Source organism: Eutrigla gurnardus (assembly GCF_963514095.1).
Source record: "Eutrigla gurnardus genome assembly, chromosome: 23".
NCBI lineage: Eukaryota > Metazoa > Chordata > Actinopteri > Perciformes > Triglidae > Eutrigla > Eutrigla gurnardus.
In genome coordinates, this window is record NC_139934.1 from 15631002 (window position 1) to 15657495 (window position 26494).

At 41.7% G+C, this 26494-nt stretch overlaps 2 protein-coding genes across 2 annotated transcripts in view; both read right to left on the bottom strand.

The window, feature by feature from the left end:
- LOC311008599 (uncharacterized protein) overlaps positions 1-26494 on the bottom strand; it is a 132927-nt gene that overhangs the window by 99711 nt on the left and 6722 nt on the right. The gene's annotated exons all lie outside the window — the stretch shown is intronic.
- fgf11a (fibroblast growth factor 11a) overlaps positions 1-26494 on the bottom strand; it is an 89943-nt gene that overhangs the window by 28081 nt on the left and 35368 nt on the right. Inside the window, exon 2 of the mRNA XM_084002320.1 lies at positions 15562-15672. Coding sequence (XP_083858446.1) covers positions 15562-15672 — 111 coding nt within the window. The remainder of the gene's footprint in view (positions 1-15561; positions 15673-26494) is intronic.

The window sequence follows — 26494 nt, forward strand, 5'->3', positions numbered from 1 at the left end:
TCAGCTTAAATAAGTTGATCATGAATCACAAGGTCTCCCTGCATAAATAAAGGATGAATGAATTAAAAATGAATTTGCATCCTGTATTTCTTTTTAATCAGGCCCCATTTTTCACTTGCCTAGCATGATAGCGAGCTAATCAGCTTTTTCATGATGATTGACTGTTAACCCCGAGCCAATAAGCAGGTGTACAGCTCGTTCTCACTCCCAGGTCAAACACCGCCGCTTTGTCACACTCCTTCACATACCGAGGCTTAGAGACCACAGAGCGAGCAGACAGGCCACAGCAGGATGAATCATGCCTTGGGCTGCTTTGATTCAAAATCCGGCGCCTTCCCGCAAGTTTGTGAGGTGTGGATGTGTTTATTTGTGATTCTTTAGAATGTTACCGTCGTGAAAACATTCTGAAAATATAGTTTTATTTTTCTGATTCATGGCTTTGTTCTTACAAACACCAGCCACCCTATTTATTTACTCTAGTGCACTTGACCAACTCTGCTCTCTCTCTCTCTCTCTCTCTCTCTCTCTCTCTCTCGCTGAGTCGGAGAAAAAGGAGGGGTGAATTCAAAATGCTGTGTTTACAAGCAGCACCTGACAATGTGAATCCACATGATCCCGTTAGCCTTTTATAGGGATACACTGACTTGTAGAAAAGAAAATTCTGCTAGCTGCTAGGCTAATTCATGCTGTAAATGCTATCGGGTTCAGTGCTCTGTCTTAGAGCTGCTATAAGAAAACCATATCTTCATAGATTACAACACACTGTGGAAGGATATGTTTTATTATGTACTCCGGTGGCTCATACAGAGATATATGACTGCTTGTATTCAATCTTCAAATAGCAGCCATATGCAGTGTTATAGAAAACTTAGGATGCCATACATGAAATGCACACATTCCTATCGTTGACGGGTGAATTGTAATTGTCTATTAATCATGAGGACAGTGAAGAATTATCGAAAATATTCCATTTGTCTTTTTTTAATGCATTTTGACATTGGGACTACAAAGCTTATTGAAAATGTTTGGCACACACAATTTGGAAACAATCTTACTTAGTCACCAATGGAATACATATCGTGCAATATTAATAATATCAGTGTAGCCTAATGTCTATCTGTGCTGTTCGGTACAGCGTCACTCTTTTTCTCATTTCCTTCATCCTTCTCTCTGTCCTTCCATTTGAATCGCTTTCTTCTCTGCAACTCACAGAGGAGGTCGCTGGATTAATCAGAAGTCTTCTGAGGGAGAGACAGGGGAGGGGGGAGGAAGGTGTTGCCAAATCAATCCCACAAGTCAATTTTAGGCTTGAGATCATCAACACAATAAATAAACAAGGAGAGAGTGGCGCTGGGAAGAAAGTGAGGAGGTGGGGAGGAGCGGCAGCAGGACACAAAGTCAAGCTGTGCAGAGGGCATCTGCAGGCCGGCACACTGGGCCGCTGCTGCTGCTGCTCTGCAGCGCTGCATTGTGTAGCCTAGTTGGTCCCTACTGGAATGAGAGCAGGATTATAGTCATCTGTGAGGAGTCAAACAGAGTTGAACTTCTGAACAGGCAGCGTCCTTCTTTTATTCTAATTCCTGTTGGAATGAAACTGACTGGATGAAAGCAGTGTGGTGCCACAAAGACTTGGAAAGTGGAATTTTCTTTGCCGAATAAGCAAAACAATATTCCTCAAGTCCTCAAGCTGAACTGAGTGAATAATCATCCACGATAGAAGATGTTTAGCATTTGAGGTCACCTTTACTGCACTGATGTCAGCAGTTCAAAACAGAGACGCTCACAAGTCACTTCTAGCAAGTCCAAGTCAAGTCTCTAGTCTTTGAGCTAGAATCCGGGTTTCAAGCCTTTGACCTCGAGCACAAGTCAAGTTTCAAGTCCTTGAACTAGAGTACAGTTCAAGTCTCAGGTCTTTGAGTTTGAAAACAAGTCCGGTTTCAAGCCTTTTACTTAGAGCACAAGTCATGTTTCAAGTCCTTGAATTAGAGTACAGGTCAAGTTTCAAGCCTCTGAACTAGAGCCCAAGTCAAGTCTCTGAAGTAGAGTACAAGTCAAGTATCAAGTCTTTGAGCTGGAGCCTAAGTCAAGTCTCAGATCTTTGACCTTGAATACAAGTCCAGTTTCAAGTCATTGACCTAGAGTTCAAGTCAAGACTCTGAATTGGAGTACGGTCAAGTCTAAAGTCTTTGAGATAGAATCGGGTTTTCAAGCCTTTGACCTCGAGCACAAGTCAAGTTTCAAGTCCTTGAACTAGAGTACAGGTCAAGTTTCAAGTCTCTGAATTATAGTACAAGTCAAGTATCAAGTCTTTGAGCTGGAGCCTAAGTCAAGTCTCAGATCTTTGACCTTGAATACAAGTCCAGTTTCAAGTCCTTGACCATAGTTCAAGTCATGATTCTGAATTAGAGTCCAAGTTGAGCCTAAGTCTTTGAAGTCGTGTCCAAGTCAAGCATGTATTGTATTATCGTCACTCCTTGATCTTTTAGTGCAGAGTGTCAGTATGAGTGTTGTCACGATAGTAGAATTTCTACCTTTGATACAGTACCTGGAAAAATACCGACATCTGTATCAAATATAATATACTCTCAAGATAATGTAGAAAGCAAACATTGAAGGCATTAACTCTTTTTTAAAAGGTAAATATAATAAGGGTAAGTTAATCTGGTGGGTTAAGAGATAATTTCATTTGCATTTGAAATCATTGTAGTGGTTGAATAGATATGAACAGTGAAATCAAAGCAAGCAACGAGACAGGAAAGCTCAGAGTCATCCGTGTTAAAAGAATTCTTCCGTAAACGAATAAATTCACCCAAGGAGGAGATCGGAGACATGAGTAAAGTCAACTTCTGACTTTAATCTTGTACAAGAGGAGCAGTTACAGTGCAACAACGTGTGAGGATGCTACAGAGGAAGTGCTCAAATCACTGTTGTGACTTGAGTCTTTTAAAGGCACAGGAGATAACGCGTCACTGACAGTTAACCTTCATGTAGAACTAGACATCATGACTACCAGGCCTCTGATAACATTTAGGTCAGCAATGGGGATACTAAAGTAATAAACAGTTCAACACATAAAGCTGTAACCTGAACTAAGAAAACTTTAAGACATGAGGTTATACAAAATTCTTATAACAATCCGGGTGCACTGTCACAGCAGTTCATTATGAGTCTATAATATGGCAATGACGACCCACACATTCTTATTAGTGAGAGGAGGCGGGGCTACGGGCGCTGCAGCTGTGTGTGCAGGTGTTTGTATCCGCTGGCTGTCGGGGAGAAGAGACAGCGAGCTGCTGGTGCTGCTGGATTGTCAACCAAATAACATGAATTGATCTGACTTCCCTGCACTTTGGAAAATTACACCTATTTTACCAAATTATACTAATGGGAAATAATGCAATATGCCAGCTAATAAAATCAAACAGTGACTTTTGACATTTACTTCAATTTAAAACCATTCAAAGCTCACCAAAGTGAAACATTTCAAGAATATTTAAGTTTTTAATACTATATTGCATACTATCAAAGAAATGTACTATATGGAAATATATTTAAAGAAAAACATATCGTAAGTATGTTTTCATAATAACACTTTAAAATAATTGTACTATAATACACTTCTATAAATATATTATAGGAAAATATACTACGTGAAAGTTATGTGTAATTACAAAATATAATTTTGGCATATTTTTTAAATATCGGCTCAAAATTATTATTGTAACATTGCACTGAAAGATGAATTAATTGGAGTACCCCAGAAGTATAATTTAGCATACTATCACCACAACAAGTATATATTAATGCTATAATCCTTATATATTAGCAAGATACATTTTTAATAAACTCGAAACACAGACAAAGCAAACTTTAATTTAATTAATGCGTTACCATCTCCATCCAGGCACAGCGCCTCCTCAACCCCACTGCCTCGTAGGACACAGCAGCGGACAGCTGGGGAGAGGAGAGCTACCAAGAAACCTCCCCAGCAAACAACTGTTCAACTAAAGAACAGGTTTGCTCCACTGCTGCAGGACCATGGATCCCCCTCTGACTGCCTGGATAACCCCCCACCACCACGCAGCAGGGTAAGACCTGCTAACTTAAAGCCACAGAGAAAGCTAACGACAGGGCCTGAAAATCTGATTGTGGGTGACTTTTCTGTAAAAGATATGAAAAGCAGTAATAACATCAAAGTACTCTGCTTTCCGAAGGATACGGTGTCTGATTTGGAAAAAAGAATCCTGGAAATTGTGGCTGCACACCCAACTGTGAAAAATATCATTCTGCACATTGGATTTAATGACATTGAAAAACAACAATCAACAGAGTTGAGAGAGGACTTCAACAAACTCTTTGAAACAGTCAGCTCTGTGAATGCTGAGGTTTTCATCAGTGGCCCTCTGCCCCCGAACGGGAGAGGAGCGGAGACATTCAGTAGACTGTTCTGGCTCAACAAATTGCTCTCAACTGCATCTCTTGCTCGCCCAATGCATTTTATTGACAATTTCCGCTTTTTCTGGGTCCGCAGGCATCTTTTTAAGACAAACGGACTTTGCCTAAATAAGCTAGGGGCAAAGCTATTCATCACCAACATGTCATACTGCCTGCGTCATCCATCTGTCGCCAAGGACAAGAGACGAGAGGAACCAACAAAGAGGGAAGACGAAACACAGATTATCAGAAACGTTGAAGTAGGACTGAATGTGGATCCCTCATTTTTAGTCAATGATTTTATTACCACTTCTAAACTTGATTTTATGTTTTTAACTGAAACATGGCTAGAACAAAATAACAGTGCAAGCATTCTGATTTAGACAGCACCCCCCAACTATAATTTTATTGATGTTTGTAGATCTGGGAAAAGAGGCGGAGGGGTTGCTGCTATATTTAAAAATACATTTCAGGGGAAACAGATGTCACTTGGTGTTTTTCCATCATTCGAATATCTTTGTGCTGTGTTGAAATGCTCTCCCAGAGTTCTCCTGTTAATTATTTACAGGCCACCTAAATATTCGTCAAATTTTTTCGATGATTTTACTGAATTATTGTCTAGCATCTCCACTGATTTTGACTGCCTAGTTATAACTGGTGACTTTAATTTTCATATTGATGATTTGAATGACAAGGGTGCAAAATAACTTTTTAATATTCTAGACACATTTGACCTTTCTCAACATGTGAAAGAGGCTACTCATTGTAAGGGACACACCCTGGACCTGATTATCACAAAAGGTCTCCATGTTTCTGATGTTTTTGTGACTGATCCTTCATTGTCTGATCACTTCTGTGTTTTCTTTAATATTTCTTTCATTCCTGACACACAAACAGAATCAAATAAGGTCAAAAAGCGGTACATCAATGAACATGCCAATGTACTCTTTAAAAATGCCATCTCCTCGTTACCACCTCTAAACCCATGTCATGCTGATGATCTTGTAAACATCTTTAATTCCAAAATTCTGAATGTCATAGATGTCATTGCACCTGCTACGGTTAAAACAATTTCTGGTAAGCAAAAGGCACCCTGGAGAAAAGCTGCTGTTGTGACAGCCCAGAGAAGAGAGTGCAGGAAGGCTGAACGAATCTGGCGGAGTACTAAACTTCATATTCACCATGACATCTATAAAGAGAGCCTTCGGGCCTACAATTTAGTCTTAAAAAGTGCGAGAGAAACATACTTCTCCAATATCATAAACACTAATAAGGCGAAAACCCTATTTGCAACTGTTGACAGACTGACCAACCCCCCAACACAAATACCAGCTAAACTCCACTCCACGCAGAAATGCAATGAGTTTGCATTCTTTTATACTAATAAAATTGAAGGCATCAGACGCGCCATCAATATCTCAAACAAAAAAGTTGGATCACCACCCTGTTCAGGCAAAAGTAACACAGCAATGATGGCAAGCTTTAATGCCATAGACTCTAAAACTCTAGTGGAAACGGTGACAAATCTAAAATCATCCACCTGCTGCCTTGATGCTTTACCTACCAACTTTTTTAAGAATGTTTTTGACTGCCTATCAATAGACGTATTGCAAATAGTTAATAACTCCATTCAATCAGGCAATTTCCCAAAGGCCTTCAAAACTGCAGTCATTAAACCTCTTCTAAAAAAGCGGAGCCTAGATGCCTCTATTATCAACAACTACAGACCAATTTCAAATCTACCCTTCATAAGTAAAATAATTGAGAAAGTTGTCCTCCAACAACTAAATCACTTCCTGGCTTCAACTGGCTGCCACAACAACTTCCAGTCAGGATTTCGACCTTTTCATAGCACCGAGACGGCCCTTATTAAAGTTGTAAATGACATCCGTCTTAACACAGACTCTGGCAAAACTTCAATATTAATGCTATTAGACCTCAGTGCTGCATTTGACACTGTCGACCACTCAATACTCTTGGACAGGTTGGAAAACTGGGTGGGGCTCTCAGGCACAGTCTTAAACTGGTTTAAGTCATATCTACAAGATAGGAACTATTTTGTTTCCATTGGCGACTTTGTATCAGAACCTACCAATGTAACGTGTGGGGTCCCCCAAGGTTCAATCTTGGGGCCAACTTTATTCAACATCTACATGCTCCCACTAGGACAAATCATGCAAAATAATAACATTGACCACCATTGCTATGCCGATGACACCCAAATCTATGTAGCACTATCACCAAACGACTATCGCCCCATAGATCTTCTGTGCCAGTGCATTGAGCAAGTCAAAGACTGGATGTGCCAAAACTTCCTACAACTAAATGAGGATAAAACTGAGATAATTGTTTTTGGTGCTAAAAAAGAGAGGTTTAAAGTAATTCAACACCTTCACTCTCTGTCCCTGAAAACCTCAAACAAAGCCAGAAATCTTGGGGTTATTATGGATTCTGATTTACATTTCGACAGTCACGTTAAATCAGTAACAAAATCAGCCTACTATCACCTAAAAAATGTAGCAAGACTTAGAGGGCTCATGTCAGCTCAAGACTTAGAAAAACTTGTACATGCCTTTATTACTAGTAGGCTAGACTACTGTAATGGTCTCCTTGCAGGTCTTCCGAAAAAAACTGTCAGGCAGCTACAGCTTGTTCAGAACGCTGCTGCTAGAGTTCTTACAAAGACCAAAAAATGTGAGCACATTACACCAATTCTTAAATCCTTACATTGGCTCCCTGTATGTCAGAGGATTGATTTCAAAATCCTCCTGCTCACATATAAATCACTACATGGTCTAGGACCGAAGTATATCACTGATATGCTCCCACTACATAAGACTTCTAGACCACTAAGATCTTCTGAGACCAATCTGTTAGTGATTCCCAGAGTAAACAACAATCACGGGAGAGCATCATTTAGTCACTATGCAACAAATGGCTGGAATAAACTTCCTGAAGATGTAAGACTTGCCCCAACTCTGACCACTTTTAAAACTAGACTGAAAACTTTGATGTTCACCATAGCTTTCTGCTAAATCTTTTAATGTCTGCACTGTTTTTAATTATTGCAAATATGTTTTTACTCTCTTTTCTTTCTGTAATGCATTTTTACATTTTTTATTATTTTCTTTTAATTCTTCTATTTTTTTTTTTTTTTTTCTTCTCCCTTTGTTTTATGATGTGAAGCACTTTGAGTCTGCCTTGTGTATGAAATGTGCTATACAAATAAAGTTGCCTTGCCTTGCCTAATAATGAATGTATATTAGTATAAACACTTGAAGTTCCATTTTGGCACATAAATGTTCACTAAATACACTTCAAATTGTGCTTTTCTACTATTTCAATTAAACAAAAACACACTAACAACACATTTCACAATTACAAAACAGCAAATGTCAAGTTACTTAATCATTTACACACAAAGAGATTTAATTACTTAAATCATCCTGAAACCTCCACAGTCCCCTAACATCTGCAGACCACTGCTCTGGGATCAGTAAAACAACACTTGAACTGATAAAAAACAAGTTGATTTGCATTTGCAACACATGAAACAGCTTCTCTACATTCACACACTGTCGTTTGTGTTGTAATAAATGAGCGTGAGACTCAATGGTAGATTAAATGACTTGTAGAGGAGCTTCACGCCTGATTTCCCTCGTGGTCGATGACTCCGATGACAAGACAACTACCTTCACTCTGCTGTTATTTAACTTCCACCTCCTCCCCAAGGCTTCCCTCTCCATAACGGATTCCTCTATAACCCAGCCTTTATCTGTCTTCCTTTCACTCCATCTGTCTCCTCTTCTCCTCTTCCCCTGGTGCTCTCTCTCTATTCACCCTGCCTTGTCATGAATTAACAACCTTTTTCTTATCTCACTCGGTTTTTTGTCGTCCGTCTCTACATTTTTCTTCCTTATTTGTTCCCTTTCAATTCCCCCGTCCCCTGCTGTCGTTCTCCCCGTCCTGTGAAACCGATACTTTCCCATCGCCATTCATTCATCTTTGTCCTATTTTACCCAGCAGCCTGTCTTTTCACCAGGCGCCGACCTCCACTTCTGAAAAGCGAAGCCTTAAACTTGCACTTTCGAAAAAGTCTGATTGCATGGAAGTCTATGAGAAAACTCTACTTCTCACTTGACTTTTTATGTCAGGAAACATTGTAAACATGACTTTATGGTTTCTTCAATGCAGCATGAAGTTAATTTAGTCAATTATGGTCCATTTAGTGTCAAACAGACCAGAAAGCAGAGGGTGTTTTAGGGGCGGGGCTACTTTGTGTTGACATGTCGATACTGTGGCCTCTCTACCAATACAATTAGCCACCAAGGTGACTTTAACACTGAGCTGAAGCGTTGACCTTGAATTATAAAGCTCACTTTGTGAACGGCTTCACACCAAAATCCAGATGGATCCAGATCCAGTAAGGTTGCTTCTCTGCTGCTTGTGTTCACCAGATCCACCCGTCGCTCCTCCGCAGTCCAAATTTGGTCGCTTCCTTCACTGTTAATTGAAATAAAGGCGTAGTCCACAAACCAGTAGATGACATCACGATGACTATGTCCACTTCTTCTATAGAGCAGATGTTCTCTCACAGACTCTCTTCAGTTCTCTGCCTCCTCCATCCTCACTTCTTCTTGGTATTAGACACTCTCTCCTTCTTAACCTCAGGACCATTTACTTCCAATGTTCATGTTTCCTATCCCTTGATTGCGGCGGGTCTGCCACAGAGCGGTTTCCCTCATCTCGCCTTTCTAGAAGTTGTTCCTTTCTGCCCTCTGTGAAGAAGCATTATCGAGCACTGGGGAAAGTTAGACAGCGAGGAAGAGCAGTGTTGCTCCAGAGCAGAGAAAGAGATAAGTACAATTTCCCCCTGACAGTGGGAGATGGTAATTACAGTGGATAAATCAAGCTTTTCTTTATGGCTCTCTGATGTACACACTCAGAGTCAATAGCTTTCATCTCTCTCTGTAACCTCGGTCCTCCCTTTTCCTCTTCTTCCCTCGTCTGTCTCAGTCTCATTCTCTCCCTCTCGCCAAATAACAGGATTCGGAAAGAGACCAAATCACACCAGCAGCTCCATCCCTCATCGCTTCTTCTGTGCCTTTATTCTCTCGGAGCTTTCTTTAGTGTATTTTTTAATCTTGCTTCAGCTCTTTTGATATCCGTTTCCTTTTCTGTGTGTTTCTGTTTCTGTGTGTTTGGTGACAGAACCCTCCAAACTCCTGTTTGTTGTCACTCTGTGTGAAGTCTGTTTGATTCCCCCCATATTGTATCATACACACACACACACACACACACACACACACACACACGCACATCTCACGTTGACATCAACATGTGAGCTTCCCATCCAACCATGGGTTGTTGGTTTATGTGCGTCTCAAGCACTAACGCTCAAAACTCTTCCTTCCTAAATAATAAGTAAAGCTATTTCCTCCAAACAATCAGCTTTGATTATTCTTTATCCAGTCATGAATATTTAATGTTTGAAACCAAGTTTCCATGTTGTAATTCTAAGGGTTTGACATAATGAAAAAAATGACGGGTCATAAGCTGTTGTTAAGCTTTTTCAGATGTTCCCCGAGCCAATCTTCCATTCTTCATGGTAGTATGAAATAACATTTTAAATAATCATCGTACATGGAAATGCTTGTATGAAGCATATTGCTTTATTTGTACTGGCTGGCCCTTGCCGGGCGTATTTCCTACGCACCACAACTTAACTTCAAAATCCACAGAACTTTTTTGACTAAATGCATGATGTTCCCTATCGTCAATAAATAATCATGTAAATTAACTCGGATCTCAATATTTACCAAAATAATCGTGATTATGATGTTTGCCTTAATCAAGCAGCCCTTCTTAGCCACAATTGAAAACTTATGGCATGATTTGTAAATATACTCCAATAACGTTAAAACATTACACTTTGTGGGTTTAATCCCATGCGTCTCATAGAGTCATTTGTTTACCACAAATATAATGTAAAAACAGAAAAGCAGACACTTTTTTTAGTTGATTGAAGCAATATATTTTTTTGCTGCAAAATTGGTTGTTCTTTCTGCCATCATCATTTGATGTGAGAGTGATGAAGATCTCAGGATATTTCAGCTGGGATGTCTTGTCTTCACTTGTCTCCTATCTTAACTCGTTGCTTCTCCTGCTAACATGCTTATGTCACTAAGTTTGATCACTGGTGTTTGCCATTATGAAGTAACCGACTGAGGATGCAGCGTTGTGGCCTCCTGCTACTAATTTATTGTTTTACACTACATAATTGATTTTGCCGTTGATAGGAAATGAGAATTCCGTCCAGTCGGAGTGCGTAATGACTTGCAACCATAAATATTATTCTATAAAAATGAAGATCATCCTTTTTTGCATTCCTATTCTGCCAACAACACATTCGGACCTCTGAGGATATCCTCTGTTTTTCTGCCACCACAATGTCCAACTGTGATGTTAACATCTAATCTATGTTCTATACAGCCCGAAACTTACTGTGGAGAGGTGTCGAGGGTGGGTTTACTTCAGTCGCTTTGCTTCTACACTGACATCCACATACATGTTAGCTCTTTGAAAGCTACAAAGGACTGGGATGAATGGAAACCTTTGGCTGCTTAGAAGTTAGGAAACCGCATTAAAGATCTACGCGTAACTGAGTCTCACATTCTTTGCCGATAACACGTTTCAGCTCCCTCAACGCACTCGTCTGTCCGGCCTTCATTCCTCTATTACATAACCGCTGGGAAGAGCCAAGAACATAAAAGGAGAGATGAGCAGGGCGGGGGGAGGGGGGGTGGCAGCTCCTCTGACCTCCCACCAGAGGGGGGAGACACAGTGATTGAGGAGCCATCAGCAGTGTGCCAGCTGCTCCTACTGCCCCCCCCTTTCCCTTTTCTCCCCGTCATCCTCACGTTTCTCCCCTCCTCTCTCTTCCTCTGCCAGCCCGTCTTGTCTTGCTGGCTCAGTTTTCTCTGGCGTATTCCACCGTGTCCTCCTTCTGTTCCTCTGATCCTCCGATTCTCTGTTTCCTTCCTTTTGTCGCTTTTTGCTTTAATATACAATCCAGCTCTGTGACAACTTCCTCTATCGCCTAGTTATGGAAGCCCTGAGGGATCTAGGCAACCAAAGAAAAAATGATAAAAGTATTGCAAGACCATACATGAATCACTCTTTTTGTTCTACTACATCCCCTCAAGGCTTCCTTGGAACTTCTGTCCATACATAAACCTTCCCCTTTAAAGTTTGGCCTTCCCAACAGGCTCCAGGAGAACCAGGAGGTGAAGGCAGCTGCTGTAAAGCTCGGCAGCCCAGGAAGAGAGGTGACAGAAGGGGTCAAAGAGGTGTCCTGTCCCCGTGTCTCTCTGCTGCTCCCTGCAGGTCATCAGTTTGGTGTCGTGACAGCGGGGTCGGAGGGTGATGGAGAAGGAGGAGGAGGCCAGGGGGGCGAATCTGGGTGAGATTGTCCTTTGGACAATTTTTATGTTTGCTAGTTGAGTCACAAAAGGACTGCCTATGGATGAAAATGTGTGTTTTCATTAGAATCTCAATTCTCAGATATGACAGTTAATTATTTATCCCATTTGTTGCTGATTTGGCTTTTCTTTCGTCTTGTCGGCAGACACCGCAGCGGGGTGCACACCGGTAATTACTGCACAAACGTGCATGCACACATTTTGAGGAGATGAAGGGGAGAGGAAGGTTACATGTTGCATGCCTCGGGATTTGATTTGGTTTTACATGTTGTAGATCAAAGCAGAAGAAGACTTCCACTGTCCGTCCCAGTGTCAGAGCAGGACTCGGGAGCTGCACGATGGCCGTATTATACAAAGTACAATTCTGAATATTTACGTGCAAAATGTAGACAAATACAAGCAGCTGTCTAGTCTTATGAGCTACCACATAATGGAAACACTATGTGCATATAAGGTGCAACTGGAAACATCCCAGGACAACTTTGACCTTTGGCCGTAAGAGTGCACGCACACAGTTTTCCTAATTACTGCTTCATCCATATTCCATCTAAACCAACCACCAATGTTCACTGATAAACAGTACAAAGAGCTTGGTGCTACGATGTTATGATATGCTAAACGTTTTAGTCTTATTTAAGAGAAATAATGGCTGGAACTACTAAAACAATACCCAGTGGTCTAATTTTCAATACCCCCATGAATGCAGACGCTCCGCTTTATTTGATGCTGCGTCACTACGGTGTGTGTGTTCTGGGGTGTATAAGCCACCGGCCTGGAGCCATGGCGCTCGCCGTAGGGCACCCAGCACCAACCTGTCAAAATGCCCAATCCTAAACTATTCATGTCACATGATGAGACAAAAGATTGCCAGACTCTCGAGAATGGACATCTGCCACCCGAGACCTGCAGGGCCTAAAAGCCCCAAGTTCACTGTGTGAAGTTATTGAATTATAACGTTATATGGGTACACCATAAAGCAGGATATTAACTGTTATGACATAAGGGCCCGTTTTATTGCGTCCCGTGTCACAGTCTAGTTTCCACACCTACATTTAAGCTGATATTTTGCTTACAAGGTGCATATTCCTTAATGCGTTTAATCAAATTCGCACCCAGCGGCGGACGCAAGCGTCGAACAGATGAGTGAAGCTCACACTTTGTTCATCCAGTTTGGACACGACACGATTTCTCTGGGCTGTTAATCAAAAAAGAGAGAGCGAGAGAAAGGAAATTGAAATGGAGTGAAATGTAAAGCCGTCCGGTTCCAGGCCAGCTTGCATTATAGTGAGAAGTGTGTGCTCCCGGGGAGAGTCCTGCAGATAAGCCTGGCAGCGTGTTACAGGACATGCTCACACAGCTCTTTCTGCGCTTTCAATATTCTACGCAGTCAGGTAGATGATTGTGCTGCTGATTGATACTCAGTTACAATCATGTCAATCACGGAACCGTTCCTGCATGAATGAATAAATAACTGGACTTGGATATGAAAAATAAAAAAAAGGTGCGATAAAGAGTTTTATGGGAGTTGCTTGCCAACAACTCTGACACCTTGATAATGTAAAGAGCCCAGGGAGGCATGAACCCACATCCTGGGATTGATGGATTTATAGTTGTTAGAAGCAGAAGTGAAACCCACACAAACACTGTGCAGGGTGACCCGCTGCTACTCAACCTGCGATATTACGGGATGCATATTTCAGATTGGAAGATGTTTAATGTCACAGTGCGGGATTGTTTGCCTCGGTGTTCGGTGTGCCGTTACATAAGAGGGAGAGGTGAGAGCAAATCTAATCAGTTATCGCGGAGCCGTCTGGAGGTGTCGACGGCCTAATTAAACCATACAGCTGTTTGAGGACTCGCTCGTTTCCCCGAAACGGGGAAAGGGATGATTAGTCCAAAATCCTGCCTTTCACAGAGCCGTCTCTATCTTACACGCCCCAAATCTAAATGAACACTTTGCACAAACACGACTGAAAGTTTCCAATCAGCAAACGCCATCCTGGCAGCGTGTAGTCACATAAAAATAGTTACAGTTTCTGTCCGGGACAAACGCCAAAGGGAAAACCTCACCATGGATGTCCCAAGGTTAAATTCGGGTTATTCACACTTGGTAACAGCGAGGTATTCTGACATCTTGTTGAAATGCTGAAATGTCAATTTTACAGAGGAAACTACGACTTATTTTTTTTTCTCCTCTCTGAAGACTGTAAATCCGAAATAGTGCAAGCTTCATGTTTTCCATCCAAACTGGTGTTTTGACAGAAAAAAATAGACGTTTTTTGCCACATCAGGGATATCCTCTAATACAATATTGATCTCTGTGGGAGGGTTGGAGGGAGGCCAGGGAAGGTGATTGGTCAGTAATCACCGCGGTGACGAGCCAAGTGAGCTGTGTGTCTCCATGGAAGTTGTGTTGGTTTACATCTGGAGACTAGTGTGCTAATGGGCAGAACTTCAAGTCTTGATTCTTAAGAGGATTCTGGTTCTTTATGGGTGCAGTATGGAAACCATGACAACAGATTAGGGTATGGCATCCAGGTGTTGAGATAAAGGCATAGAAGAAGAGCGATGAAATACACTCGAGGGTTTTTCCTGCATGGAGACTCCGCCTCCAAAACTCTGACGGAGGTGTTTTCGTGGAAAACTATTTGCATTCGGTGGATTTCTGTTATTTGTAACGACGGTGGCGTTCTGTGGCAGGCGGTGGACGGTGATCAGTACAGTGCCGTGGGAAAGGCGCTGCTAAAACTGGCGAAGAGAAAGAAAAGATTGTTCTGTTTTTGGTTGGACCAGCTGGAGCCAGCACCAAACTCCTCTGTTTCCCCTGCAGTTCCATGTTTTAATATAGTTTTATATATCCAGCTGGTGACGATAGATGCTGTAGGAAATGTCAGTCTGCGTTAGTGAAAGTGGCTCCATGAGTCTGAACTACAACGACCATCATGTCTGTTCACTGGTGGAATGGAAGGAAATAAAGTATGTTTTTTTTTAGCTAGTCTTTCGTCAGTTTCTCAAATACAAAAACTAAAATATATCTGTTGATTGTCTCCCTTTGAGAAGGTGACTGCCACATATACTACTGAGAGAATCAAATCATAAAAATGAGTAAAACGAATGTGTATATTGTTTATTATCTTCAAATCCTTTGTAAATGCTTCACAAACAAGAGAGCTGCCTTTGTGTAAATCAGATTTTGCCAGCAGATTCAATTTTTTTTAAGCTACAATACGTTTTAGTATTCTCGGTCATGTTCTCAGTCTCAAACGGAGCTTAATCACGTTGCTACACAGAACAAATGTTACCGCAACATGGAACACAACCAAATAAGTGGAAATGAACCTTTGATATCCTGAAATTCAATTTAATTTAATTATAGAGCCAAATGTCACAAATCTGCCTCAGAGGGCTTTAAAATCCGACACCCCGTGTCCCTGGATCCTCGCCATCGGATAAAGAAAAGCTCCACAAAACCTTTAAGGGGGAAAGAAATAAAGACACGACCGACTATCCGTGTAATTCATTTCGTACGTCATTTTCAATTATGTAATCATGTGCCACGACACACATGATCGGGATGGAACCACCTCCGCCTCGTTTTCAGCAGGAAAAACCCTCATCGAACACAGCCGTCTGCTTATTGACTTACAGAAGGAGCTGCTTTCGTCCTTTGTGCCTTCCATGGTGCCATCCGGCAGCATCTGGAGGTAGAAGCCGTGTCTGCAGTAGAGCCGCGTGACGATGCCCTTCAGCTGGGGCTCTGCAGAGCAAACACAGGGTTAAACACACATTAGCATCCAGGTAACACACGCGCTTGTCACTGCACGTATATATTAATGCGCGGCCCGACCCGGGAGCATGCACGTTGACTAGACAAGTGGCAGGTCCTGATATTTACACTGGGAAATAGTCAAACAGTGAATGTGTGTGCGTGTGTGTGTGCTTGCAGGTGTGTGTCCGTGGCCTTCAGCAGGATTGATGGGAGCCGCCGAAAAAGAAGCAAGTGAAACGAGCGGGACATTTTTGCATTATGTGGAGACATTATGTGCGTGTGTGTGTGTGTGTGTGTGTGAGTGTGTGTGTGAGTGGGCGCCTGAAGCAGCTGCTCAACACTTTACAATGGGGTGAGCACTTCAAAGACGCAAGCCTTTGTTTTGTCAGCAGGATTACGGGAAACTGCTGCTTTCTGAAACTGGCTGGAAGGTTGTGGAACAAGGAGGAAGGCGGATCCTGATTTAGTGTGGATAGGGTGGGATAGTGGGGTGTGTGATTCAAAAAGCTACAGTTGAGAGTGAACAGGTTTCAGTCAGAAGACCATAGATCAGGACAATGGGCTGCTGAGCAGAGGCTCTATTTCCTGCATGTTAACCAAGTAACAAACAAGAACAACTGCAGGTAAGTTGGCGTCTTCCTCAAACCTGGTGTTTGCATGTGTGTGTGTGTGTGTGTTTCTGTTCTCAGACCACACACACAATGATCGGGCCCCTTTCACCCACACAAGTGCTGAGGGAGACTAAATAGTGGATCAGAAGGAATGTCAGAATGCTGAAGGGTTTTCACAATCAAGTTTTAATGAGATGCATGAAATATGGATGAGGACAGAGAAGTACGGGGGTGGCTGGCAGTTGGCCCTCAGTTGACAGCAGGGGTGTGAGACAGAAAGAGAGACAGACAGAAAGAAGCCCTGCAAAAGGGGTCTATCCCAATATTTACACGATACAAATAGATGCATTTCCTCTGAAAAACATGGAAAACTGATATTTGCGATTAAGTTTGCTTTCATTTAAAGGCCCTTGAAAGGTTCCTCAAATGGGCTTCCATAGTAAAAGAGGGCTCAACAGAGTCAGGTAGAGGGGGAACATACAAAAGTTCAAACTGAAAGAAAAAAAATGTAAAATAGAGGAAAACCAAATCTGAATTAAATATAAAATATATTAGTGAAAGTATTCACTAAAATATTGTACTTTTGGGAGTGGGATTTTTTAAAGACTAGTAATGATGCCAATTACAGTTAATGAAAATCAATCATTGTAGGTTGATTGAGGTGAATTTCCTTTAACAGGATAATTGTAACTCTCATCATGAGTGAATCTGTCTAGCTCACAAGAAAAATAGAGCCTGATTCATCCCTCATTTAAGCAGGGAGCCATATGATTCATTATAATGGTATTTAAGATCATTTGATAGATTTTCAGTATGAAAGAATGTGCACTAAAAAAATGTTTTATCTGTGACTCAATAAAAATATTTGTTTCTTAACAAAATGTTATTCCAGTATGTTTAAGTGCCCTTTTGTTAATCAATAATCAGGATAACATCATGAATAATGGTGACATGAAATGTTAATATTCTTCCATGCCTAGTCCTAATCATCCGTTTTCTGAACACATCGCGTGCCAATGGAGGGTTGGAAGGCATGCTGGGACAGTGTGGTGAGATGCTCTGAATTGGATGCTTTTTAACAGTCATACTGTCTCCGCCGCAGAGACCCAGCCGGCCGCCGTGTGAAGTCTGCTTGTCAGAGTTGAAACAGTCTGACAAACAATTGTAAAATGTGAAAGGTGTGGGGAGAGGGGATTTCACAAGTTGGGAGACATTTCAACAAAGGCTCAGTTTGAAGCATCCTGACACCTTAAGTAGACCCTGTCTGTCTGCTAAATGCCCACCATCCTCCCTACTCACTATACAGGGGGATCTCTATAGAGGACTATATGAATGAAAAACATCCGTAGATAATGCTAGGTTAGTGACCATGGTTCTACACAACCTTCCAAGGTGCATTTTGGGATGCTTTGAGTCCACTATATAGGGTGTAAGCATTTGGACAGCACTACAACATGGAGAAGTCCTTCTATAGTGAGTGCTCGGTGATTTCAGACAAAGCCCAGGTCTTTCAAGCTGACGCTCAGAAGTTCCTCCAGCGGACATCATACCTTCACAGGCTACTTCCCACGAAGGGTAAATTGACCTTGACGTGTAAAACCCCTTTAAAAGATATATTTCACTAAATCAATCTTCCAATATTTTTCTTAAATCCGTTGTTTGCTTTGCGATTAATAAGAATCGATCGTACTAAATCCCCTTCTCACAGCAATCATTACAGTTCAAAATGTTAAATCTATTTTTCATCGTACAAAGCTAACGGCTCTTTCTGCGAGAATCAAGTTGAGTTGTGGAGTTAATCCTCGATGTCTGTGAATTAGTCAAAGATAATGATGGAGCGTAATCCTCCCCTTCGTTCTGACGCAACATGTTTGAAGGCTTCTCATTGGTCCTGGCGTCTGCAGCGAGATTGAGAAGCTGTAACCACTGCAAAGATAAGCGCTCATCCGTTCACCGCTAGTTGACCAGACACAGAAGGTCAAACGCGGAGTGTAGTAATCTGTAATATCCTGAGTGTTAATCTGAAATTAAGCCTCACATGAGGCCGTGTGCTGCTGAACACATCTGCCGCCACTCAGAGCCGAGCAGCGAACGCAGCACAGAGGAGGCTGATGGTGACCTTTAGCGTGACTCCGCCTCCCTGTTTGGTAACGATGCTGTGATCCAAGACACGCTGCTCGGACATGCAGGACCACTGGTGCATGTAGAGAACCTTCACCGGGCTAACACACACACACACACACACACACACACACACACACACACACACACACACACGCACACACACACAGCTTCATCAGCCCAAGCAGAGGCTAAAAGAGGGAGAAACTGCCTTGAGTCATACCTGAGGCAGTATGTTAGTTAAACCAATGGTTTAAATGTGCATAAACTCACACACACACACACACACACACACACACACACACACACACACACACACACACACACACACACAGACACATGAACACGACCACACAGTGCCTTAGTTAATGTGTGTGGAATAAGGCTGAAACCTATAATATGAATCATTTTATAATCAGGGTTTTTCCTGCATACAGAAATCCGAGCGCCCGCCTCCGACTAAACATCTCGCCAGCACAGCAAAGGAAAACAAATCACTATAGAAAAGAAAAGCCTTTTCAAATTAAAACGTCTCTTACTATTATTTTACATATTATTTTTATATCCCAAACAGGAGATCTATCATAGTTTAAATAATATTTTGCCAGCAGAAACAAATTGGTTTTAAAATCTGTTCAGTAGAACAAATATTACCACTACATGGAACATAAACACACATGAAATGGAATGAATATTTAATATCCAGGATTCAGATTCAGTACAGTTTTATTTATGTAGCACGATACCACTAATTTGCCTCAAAGGGCTTTTAAATCTGTCCAATTTATGACACTTTGCACTGGATAAGGAAAAGATCCACCAAAAAACCTTTAATGGTTAAAAACTGACTTTTACACCACTGACTATCCTGGTCATTTTATTGAATCAAATCATTATTTTACTTGAGCCAGTTGAAGGCACTCCACCATAGTACATGTGTGCACATGATCAGGATCAGGATCTCATTCTGAACCAGGAAAAACCCTGAGGATAAAAGTCTTTAAACACTTTCTGACAGTGAATACATCTTTATGTCTTTGGGTTGGAGCTTTACAATAGTTCACCTTATTCCCAGACAGTTTATCAAACGAGACTTTGAACGTGACATGCTTTGTCCTCAACACGCAGCTCACATTCTGTCCTCAATGTCAACACCAAACCTATTCTGATGTCCCTTCTACAAAATGAAGGCACATCAAAGAACCTGGAATCGATCCACTGGGGACCATGATTATGTAAAAAAAATGATGTATTTTGAAATACAGTTGACCAAAGTGTTGATCAAGGAAGAATTTAGTTTGACTGTGATGCCAAACAAAAGGTTCACGGCTCATTAGAATAATCGGGAATCATCCTCTGGGGATTAGGAGTTCATGTTAAAGTCCATCTAGCCAGCAGATGTTGGGATATGCCGAGCTTTCCCCCAGTGACAAGCAACGGCTCCAGCAGTCTCTGTGGCTATTGGTTCAACCTTAGATGGTGCAAATATTACCATCTGCGGGACTCTGACGATAACGATGCCTGGAGAAGTCCAACCTGATTTGAAACTTGTATCGCACCATCCCATACTTGCTATGGCCTGCTATGTTTGAGTCTGAGACACTTGCTTCAGGGATTAACACTTTCGTATGAATGATTTCTTCGCAACCATAGGTATAGCAATAATACACACACACACACACACACACACACACAGCTATTCATGTAAAAGGAGGTTGGGGTGGTGGAGGGAGTTGCAGCAGTGTACTTGTTGGCATGCAGCCATAATGTTCCCATTTTAGGAAACTGAATTATTTGAAAATAAAGTTTTGAGTGAACGTACATTTGTTTTTGGAGGAGTACGGAGTGGATGGTTGGGTCCAACACAGGACTTTGACCCAGGAGACCGGTATTCGTGCACCAAAAGTAAGAGCCTTATTTTGAACCCAGACCGTGACCTTTTACAAAACCTAACCTTGTGGTTTTGTTGCCTAAACATAAACATAATGGAGAATTTAGTTTGAAGTCTTGAAAGAACAACACCCTAAGAAAACCAGTGGAATAAAGGTGCTTTCAGAATACTACTACATGAACATGATGCTTTATACGTATTTGGCAAAAATATACAGTAGAGAATATTAGAAACTAAAATAATCCTGCAACTCCAATGTCAATGCAAACATGTGAATGTAACGTATGAATAGTACTCCGCAGGTGATGTGTGAAATCAGTGGATTGCTTCTTTAAACAGCAGCTCTGACACACTGAATAGCTTTAATCCCTGACAGGTTTGGGCTCTATGCAGCTGTGAATCATACATACATCATTCAGAGGGGCTTCATGGAGGAAAGGCATTGATCCAGAGTTAAGGCGAAGCCAGAACCCAGAATGGGGCGCCAAAGGCTTATATTGACATTTTGGGATTGGAGCTACAATTTATATTTTTACGTTCACAAGATTTCATCCAAAATTACAATAACGCAGAGTTTCCCCTACAGTTGGATTGTGGGCAGCATGGAACAACCTCTGAAATGGAATGAAACGACGGGACTGAAACTAATTTGTGCATTCTGTGGTTGCGATCACACTGTGACATCAGAAGGCATTCAGGGAACATCGGAGTGTTAGTCAAAAGACAAAAGATTTGGTATCAGAGTACACCCTATCCTATAACAAGAGCATGTGTGTGTGTGTTTATGCATGAGGAGGATTTGTCCGTATAATCCCACAGACATTCAATGCCAATTAAAGAGTGACCTTAATGAAGAGAAGATTAATTTGATTTATTAAGAATTTCAACCATTAAAGTCACCCTGAACCCTCCGGCTGCACGATTCTTCATGGCTGACGACAACTGGACAGGAGCTGGTGTTATTTTCATCCCTGTGACACACTCCAATTTTGAGTGTGTGTGTGTGTGTGACACCTCCAACAGAATTGGCTTGGCTGAGGAAGCGGAGACGGTCTGCCAAGGACTATGTCTGTCTGTCATCACACATTATTGGACACATTTGTGTCTCCTTCCCTCTGTTCATCCATCTCTCTACTTTCCTCTCAAGTATACTCTGAGTATTTACGGATGCAGTATCACAAGGACTTACTTCCGTGCTGGATGAGCACGATTTGTGTGCCAACGCTCAGCACCAGTGAAGGAGGTAGCAAAGAAAGGGTGTCGAGGTCGGGGGGTGGATGGCTCCATACAGTATTTTATAGTAAGTTGATTGATTATTCGCACATTTTTTAAGGAGTTTGGTCAATAAAACACAATATCTACTAAAGCGAGGCCATCATTATAAGGTAATGTTATGTCTTTTTATTGCAGAGGGTCCCGAGGACAAAGTTACTAATTAACATATTGCATAATTCACTCCTGATGAAATTTATGATTATACCGATTCACCACGATGAACTCATTGTGAGCGTTATTTTTAGAGAATATAACGAAACAATACAACAGACGATCTGGTTCAACTGATACAGCACATTGATGATTGGCAGTGGGTATCGGCAGCAAAAAAAACAACCTGATTTTGAGGGGAGAGCCAGGAGGAGACCAACAACAAATACGTCCCTGAAGTGTCCCGAGCAGATTTATCTGGCTGTGCAGAACCTCTTATTTCTTCCCATATCACCCTCGTTCTCTCCCTCATGTCTTCCCCATCCCAAAGATGCACATCTAATCAGCACAGCAGGAAGATTGGGAGTAAATTCTGCCTCTACATGCTTCGTACAGGTCGTCGCATCACGTCAGCGGCACCGGTACACGCTGACGATAACTTCTTGTTGTTTAATTTAGTGATCCCGGTGATTCCCATGCACCAGAGCTTGTCAGCCCACTTGACGCTGATGGCGCTGCAACAATAGCTGATTATTATACTTCCATCTGTTTGTCGAGACGTCACTTGAAAAGCTCTCCGTTAGGTCTGTGTCAGCGCCAAAGCAGTCAGACTCCGGGGAGAACAGATGTGCTACATTCACTGACGCAGCGCTGATGAATTATGGCCATTGTAGTTCACTAACTGTTTCAGCGTTTGGCAGCGTTGAAGCTTGAAAACTTCATTGGGGACAATTGGCAGCATGGTGCATCAGGGCTCCCCGAATGAATCTCAACAAACAGAGCTGCTGGTTGAGTTGAGGAGGTAACGATGGTTCAGAGTAAGAAACTATGTTAGAAACGATCCATTAGCCGCATGTCCCAATTCCATACTTCAGTTATTGGTATAACTTCAGTTTATCAGTTAGAGATGGGAGGATACAGGATTGGATCACGGATCAGAAAGCTGTCTCGTTCACGATCATGGTAGAGGAGTGAAAAATACAGCCTGATTTAAAAATACAGGACATTAAAAAACTTGCACAATGTTGCATTTATTTAAAATGTATTCATTCTTACTAAAAAAGGATGTTCACTAAAAACAAGACACGTCCTATCTGTGATGAAATCAAAATATTTGTTTTGTGCTAATAAATGTTAAGTGGTTGAGTTTTAAGCATATATTGATAATGGTGACATGAAATATATTATATATATGACATATTTTCCATGTCTAGTATTGGTATAACCTATTTATTGTATTGGAGCTTCTATCAGTGTAACACACTCTTTCAAACATGCTAACGTTAGCATGTGGGCTTTACTACTTCTGACTGCTCGTGCACTCCAGTGTCCTTGATTCACCATTTCTCCATGAACAATACAAGGAGGCTTATATTCAACGACCGGCATGCATCTGTGTAACCACACACAGTAGCTCCTAAAACACCCAAAATATCCCGATGCCATCCCTACTGTACAGCTGTTAATAATAAGCATTACTAAAGTTCTGTCTCTGCCAGTAAAGTCCTGGTGTTAGCGGTTCATGGAAGAAACAGATTTGTAGACTTAATTCATCCACTGGGATTCCGACAAAGAGAGGCAATAAAACAGCTGGGACAAACTACAAAAAATCCAGGACGCACACAGGAATTCACAGCACAAGGTACAAGCTGGTGAGTTGGCGAAGTCAACGTTACTTTCAGTGGGCTGTCATTTGTGTTCATTTTGAGGTCAAAATGGTTCTTAGTTACTGAAAATGTTAAATGCAGGACAAAACAAGTGTTTCCCCTTTGAAAAACTAACAATGAGAGAAATCAAAAGACAACATTTTGACTAAAACTATGCACATCAGAAGACTTAAACAACCTCAGGTGCCAACGTGAACACTGCGGAGGCTGTTTCCTTCCATTCTCAAGCCATCAAGGAAAAATGAATAGACATGTTGGAACACATAACTCCCAATCAAGCGGCTGACAGATTGTGCTTTGTGCTGCCTGACAGGTGGAAACAAAGCACAGCTTTCTTTGTTTTTTTTCAGAATCTTTCAAGTAATTACTCCTCGAGGCCAAGCATTGGAGCGGCAGCACAGTTGCATGCTGTTTGTGCAGTGAATAGTGAACTCTTCCTGCTCGGTCGTAACACAAGGGCCTACATGCAACTTGCAGTGTATTGCATTCTCACATTCTGCGCCTAAAATCGACTTCAAGCTTGCATCTTCCTTGTTGCTTCCTCAGCCGGTGCTCAAAGGTCACCTCAGTATAATTCTCTTATCGAATGCAGCACTGTGGCCACATTCCTGCTCGGTCGCTGCTACTTAACATGCCATGCTTCTGCACACTGGCCCCAGCAACTCTTCTCGGCTTTCTCCGGAGTTAATAAGCTTGTTACTCCCCACTGACTCTAATATTGTCTTTCTCACCACTAGCATGAGAGCCCGAAGCTATTAATCCGTGGACATATGGATTTTACAACTGCTAGTATTTCATCTCCCAGCATTTATTACATCCAAATGCTCGACGGCAGCCACAAAAGCAATAACATGTCCTGTGTTGAAATGAGAAAAAGTATGTAGATTGTTATCGCAGTGACGTGATTTTTTTTTTGGATTCCCACTCATCTCTAAAGCTCAAACACCATGTGGACTTACTCTGTGTGTGCTCTCATATTTTCATATTTCACCATTCACATTAAGTGCACCGCTAAATTGCATAAAATTAGGGGCTCACGGTGGCCCCAGTTGACAATGAATAATGGGCGTAAAGGCGAGGAGAGCCTATATGGTAATGGCCATATTTACAAGGGCCATCAATCATCTCCAAACTGCCAGCAGCCTCATTCTTCATAGGATGGAGAGAGAGAAGGGGCGGGACGCCTTCAAAACAACCTGCTTCTCTCTCTTTCACGTTTGATCAGGTCATTCTCTCTCTCTCTCTCTCTCTCTCTCTCTCTCTCTCTCTCTCTCTCTCTCTCTCTCTCTCTCTCTATCTGAGGTTCAACTTCAGCGTATAAATCAAAAGTCATTCATGATGAAAGTTTACCAGCCTTTGACATGTTGTTGGTTGAAATGAAATCAATAAGAATGAAACAAAATGACATTTACTGTGCACAGTGTTGCCAACCTTGTGACAGACGAGGGGAAGTAAGCAAAGAACAGCAGCTACATATCCTGCTGTTATAAGAAGTGGATGTAGTCATGGTGATATCACACACTGGTTTGTGAACTCTCGAGTTCGGCATTTTGGCTTGAGTTATTTTGCAGCTAGTGAAGGAAGCGACCATATTTGGACTGCGGAGGAGCAACAGGTGGATCTGGTGAACACAAGCAGCAGAGCAGCAACCTTACTGGATCTGGATCCATCTGGATTCTGGTGTTAAGTTTTTAACAAAGTTAGCTTCATAATTCAAGGTCGCCAAGTTGGTGCCTAACGTGATAAAATGTCATCCAGGGGCTGCAATGGTCCCCAAATTAACTCAAATTAACCTCAGTAATAGAGTTACATCGTAAAAACACGTGATTAAAAAACATGGTTTATTCCACTTTGCAAATTTGGAAAAAGATAGAAACGTTCTCTCTGTTGATGCCAAGATAGTCATGCATGCCATTATCCTTTCTAATATGTTTCATTGTGTTGAATGTTGGTGTCAGAAACAGTCATTAGACCACTTGAGTCCTTGAACAAACAAACTTAAAGATTGTAGATAAAAGCTGACCCAATACCACAACTGTAGAATACTAGAGAAACATCATCTTCTTAAAGTGCCATTTTAAAAGTTTTAGGCACATTTTAATGGTTATCGGTATAATATTGTGAAGCGTATTGTAACATGAAATGTTTATATCATCGCATGGCTACACACATGTACACATCAGGGAAAGTGAGACGTTGTGGATCAATCACAAGAGCAATGGTCGAACGTTCAGTGTCTGTGTTCTAAAGCTGCTGTCTCAGAAGTGGAAGAGAGTTTATACTGAGAGGAAGATAAGGAACAGGGATAAAGAACAAGACTGAGAATGGGATGAGAAGGGGGAGACAAAGAGTGTCGGCATGAATCAAGAAAGGAGACGACACTTTAGAAAAAGTCAAAGAAAGATGTGCTTGGGGCTGGTTGGGTTTGTAAAAGGCAAACAGAGATGTGGAGACCAAGAGGGAGAAGAAGGAAAAGGAATGTCGGGAAGAGGAGGAGTGAGACAAGTAAACCTGGATCAGAAGGGAACAAAAAATCAGCCTAAATCAGACAGAAAACAAGGACGACAGAGAGCATATGTGAGAAACTAAGGGACACAAAGAGGACACAAAATGTGTGAGGCACCAAAGTGAAACCATTCAGCACTACAACACACGGTAACCGTGCCAACAAGACGTCCAAACTAAACACTAAACACGTCGTTAGTCGCCTTTCTCCAACATCCCAATGGCAAGACGGCATCAGTGCCTCCCAGAAACCGCCACCTCAGTGGTTTACACACAACTCCTACTTGGTCAAGGTTAAGAAGCCTTCATGGTCATAGTTGAAAGAAACTTTTTTTTAAGCCTGTGGTCTGTGATTAAAGACACTGAGCATGTGATTGCAACGTCGGCAGTTTGAGAACGACCCTGGATTTTTGTCGGACATCTTATTTTTCCTATTGCCTTATTTCCTGTCTAGTTTATAGATGTTTTATCTTCACCAAAAAAATACTTTAATGATTCATATTTGTTTCTATTCACAGGATTTAAAATGGTTTGTACTAGATACTCATGCATGTTAGAATGGGAAGAGTAAATAGACGGAAGGATGGATT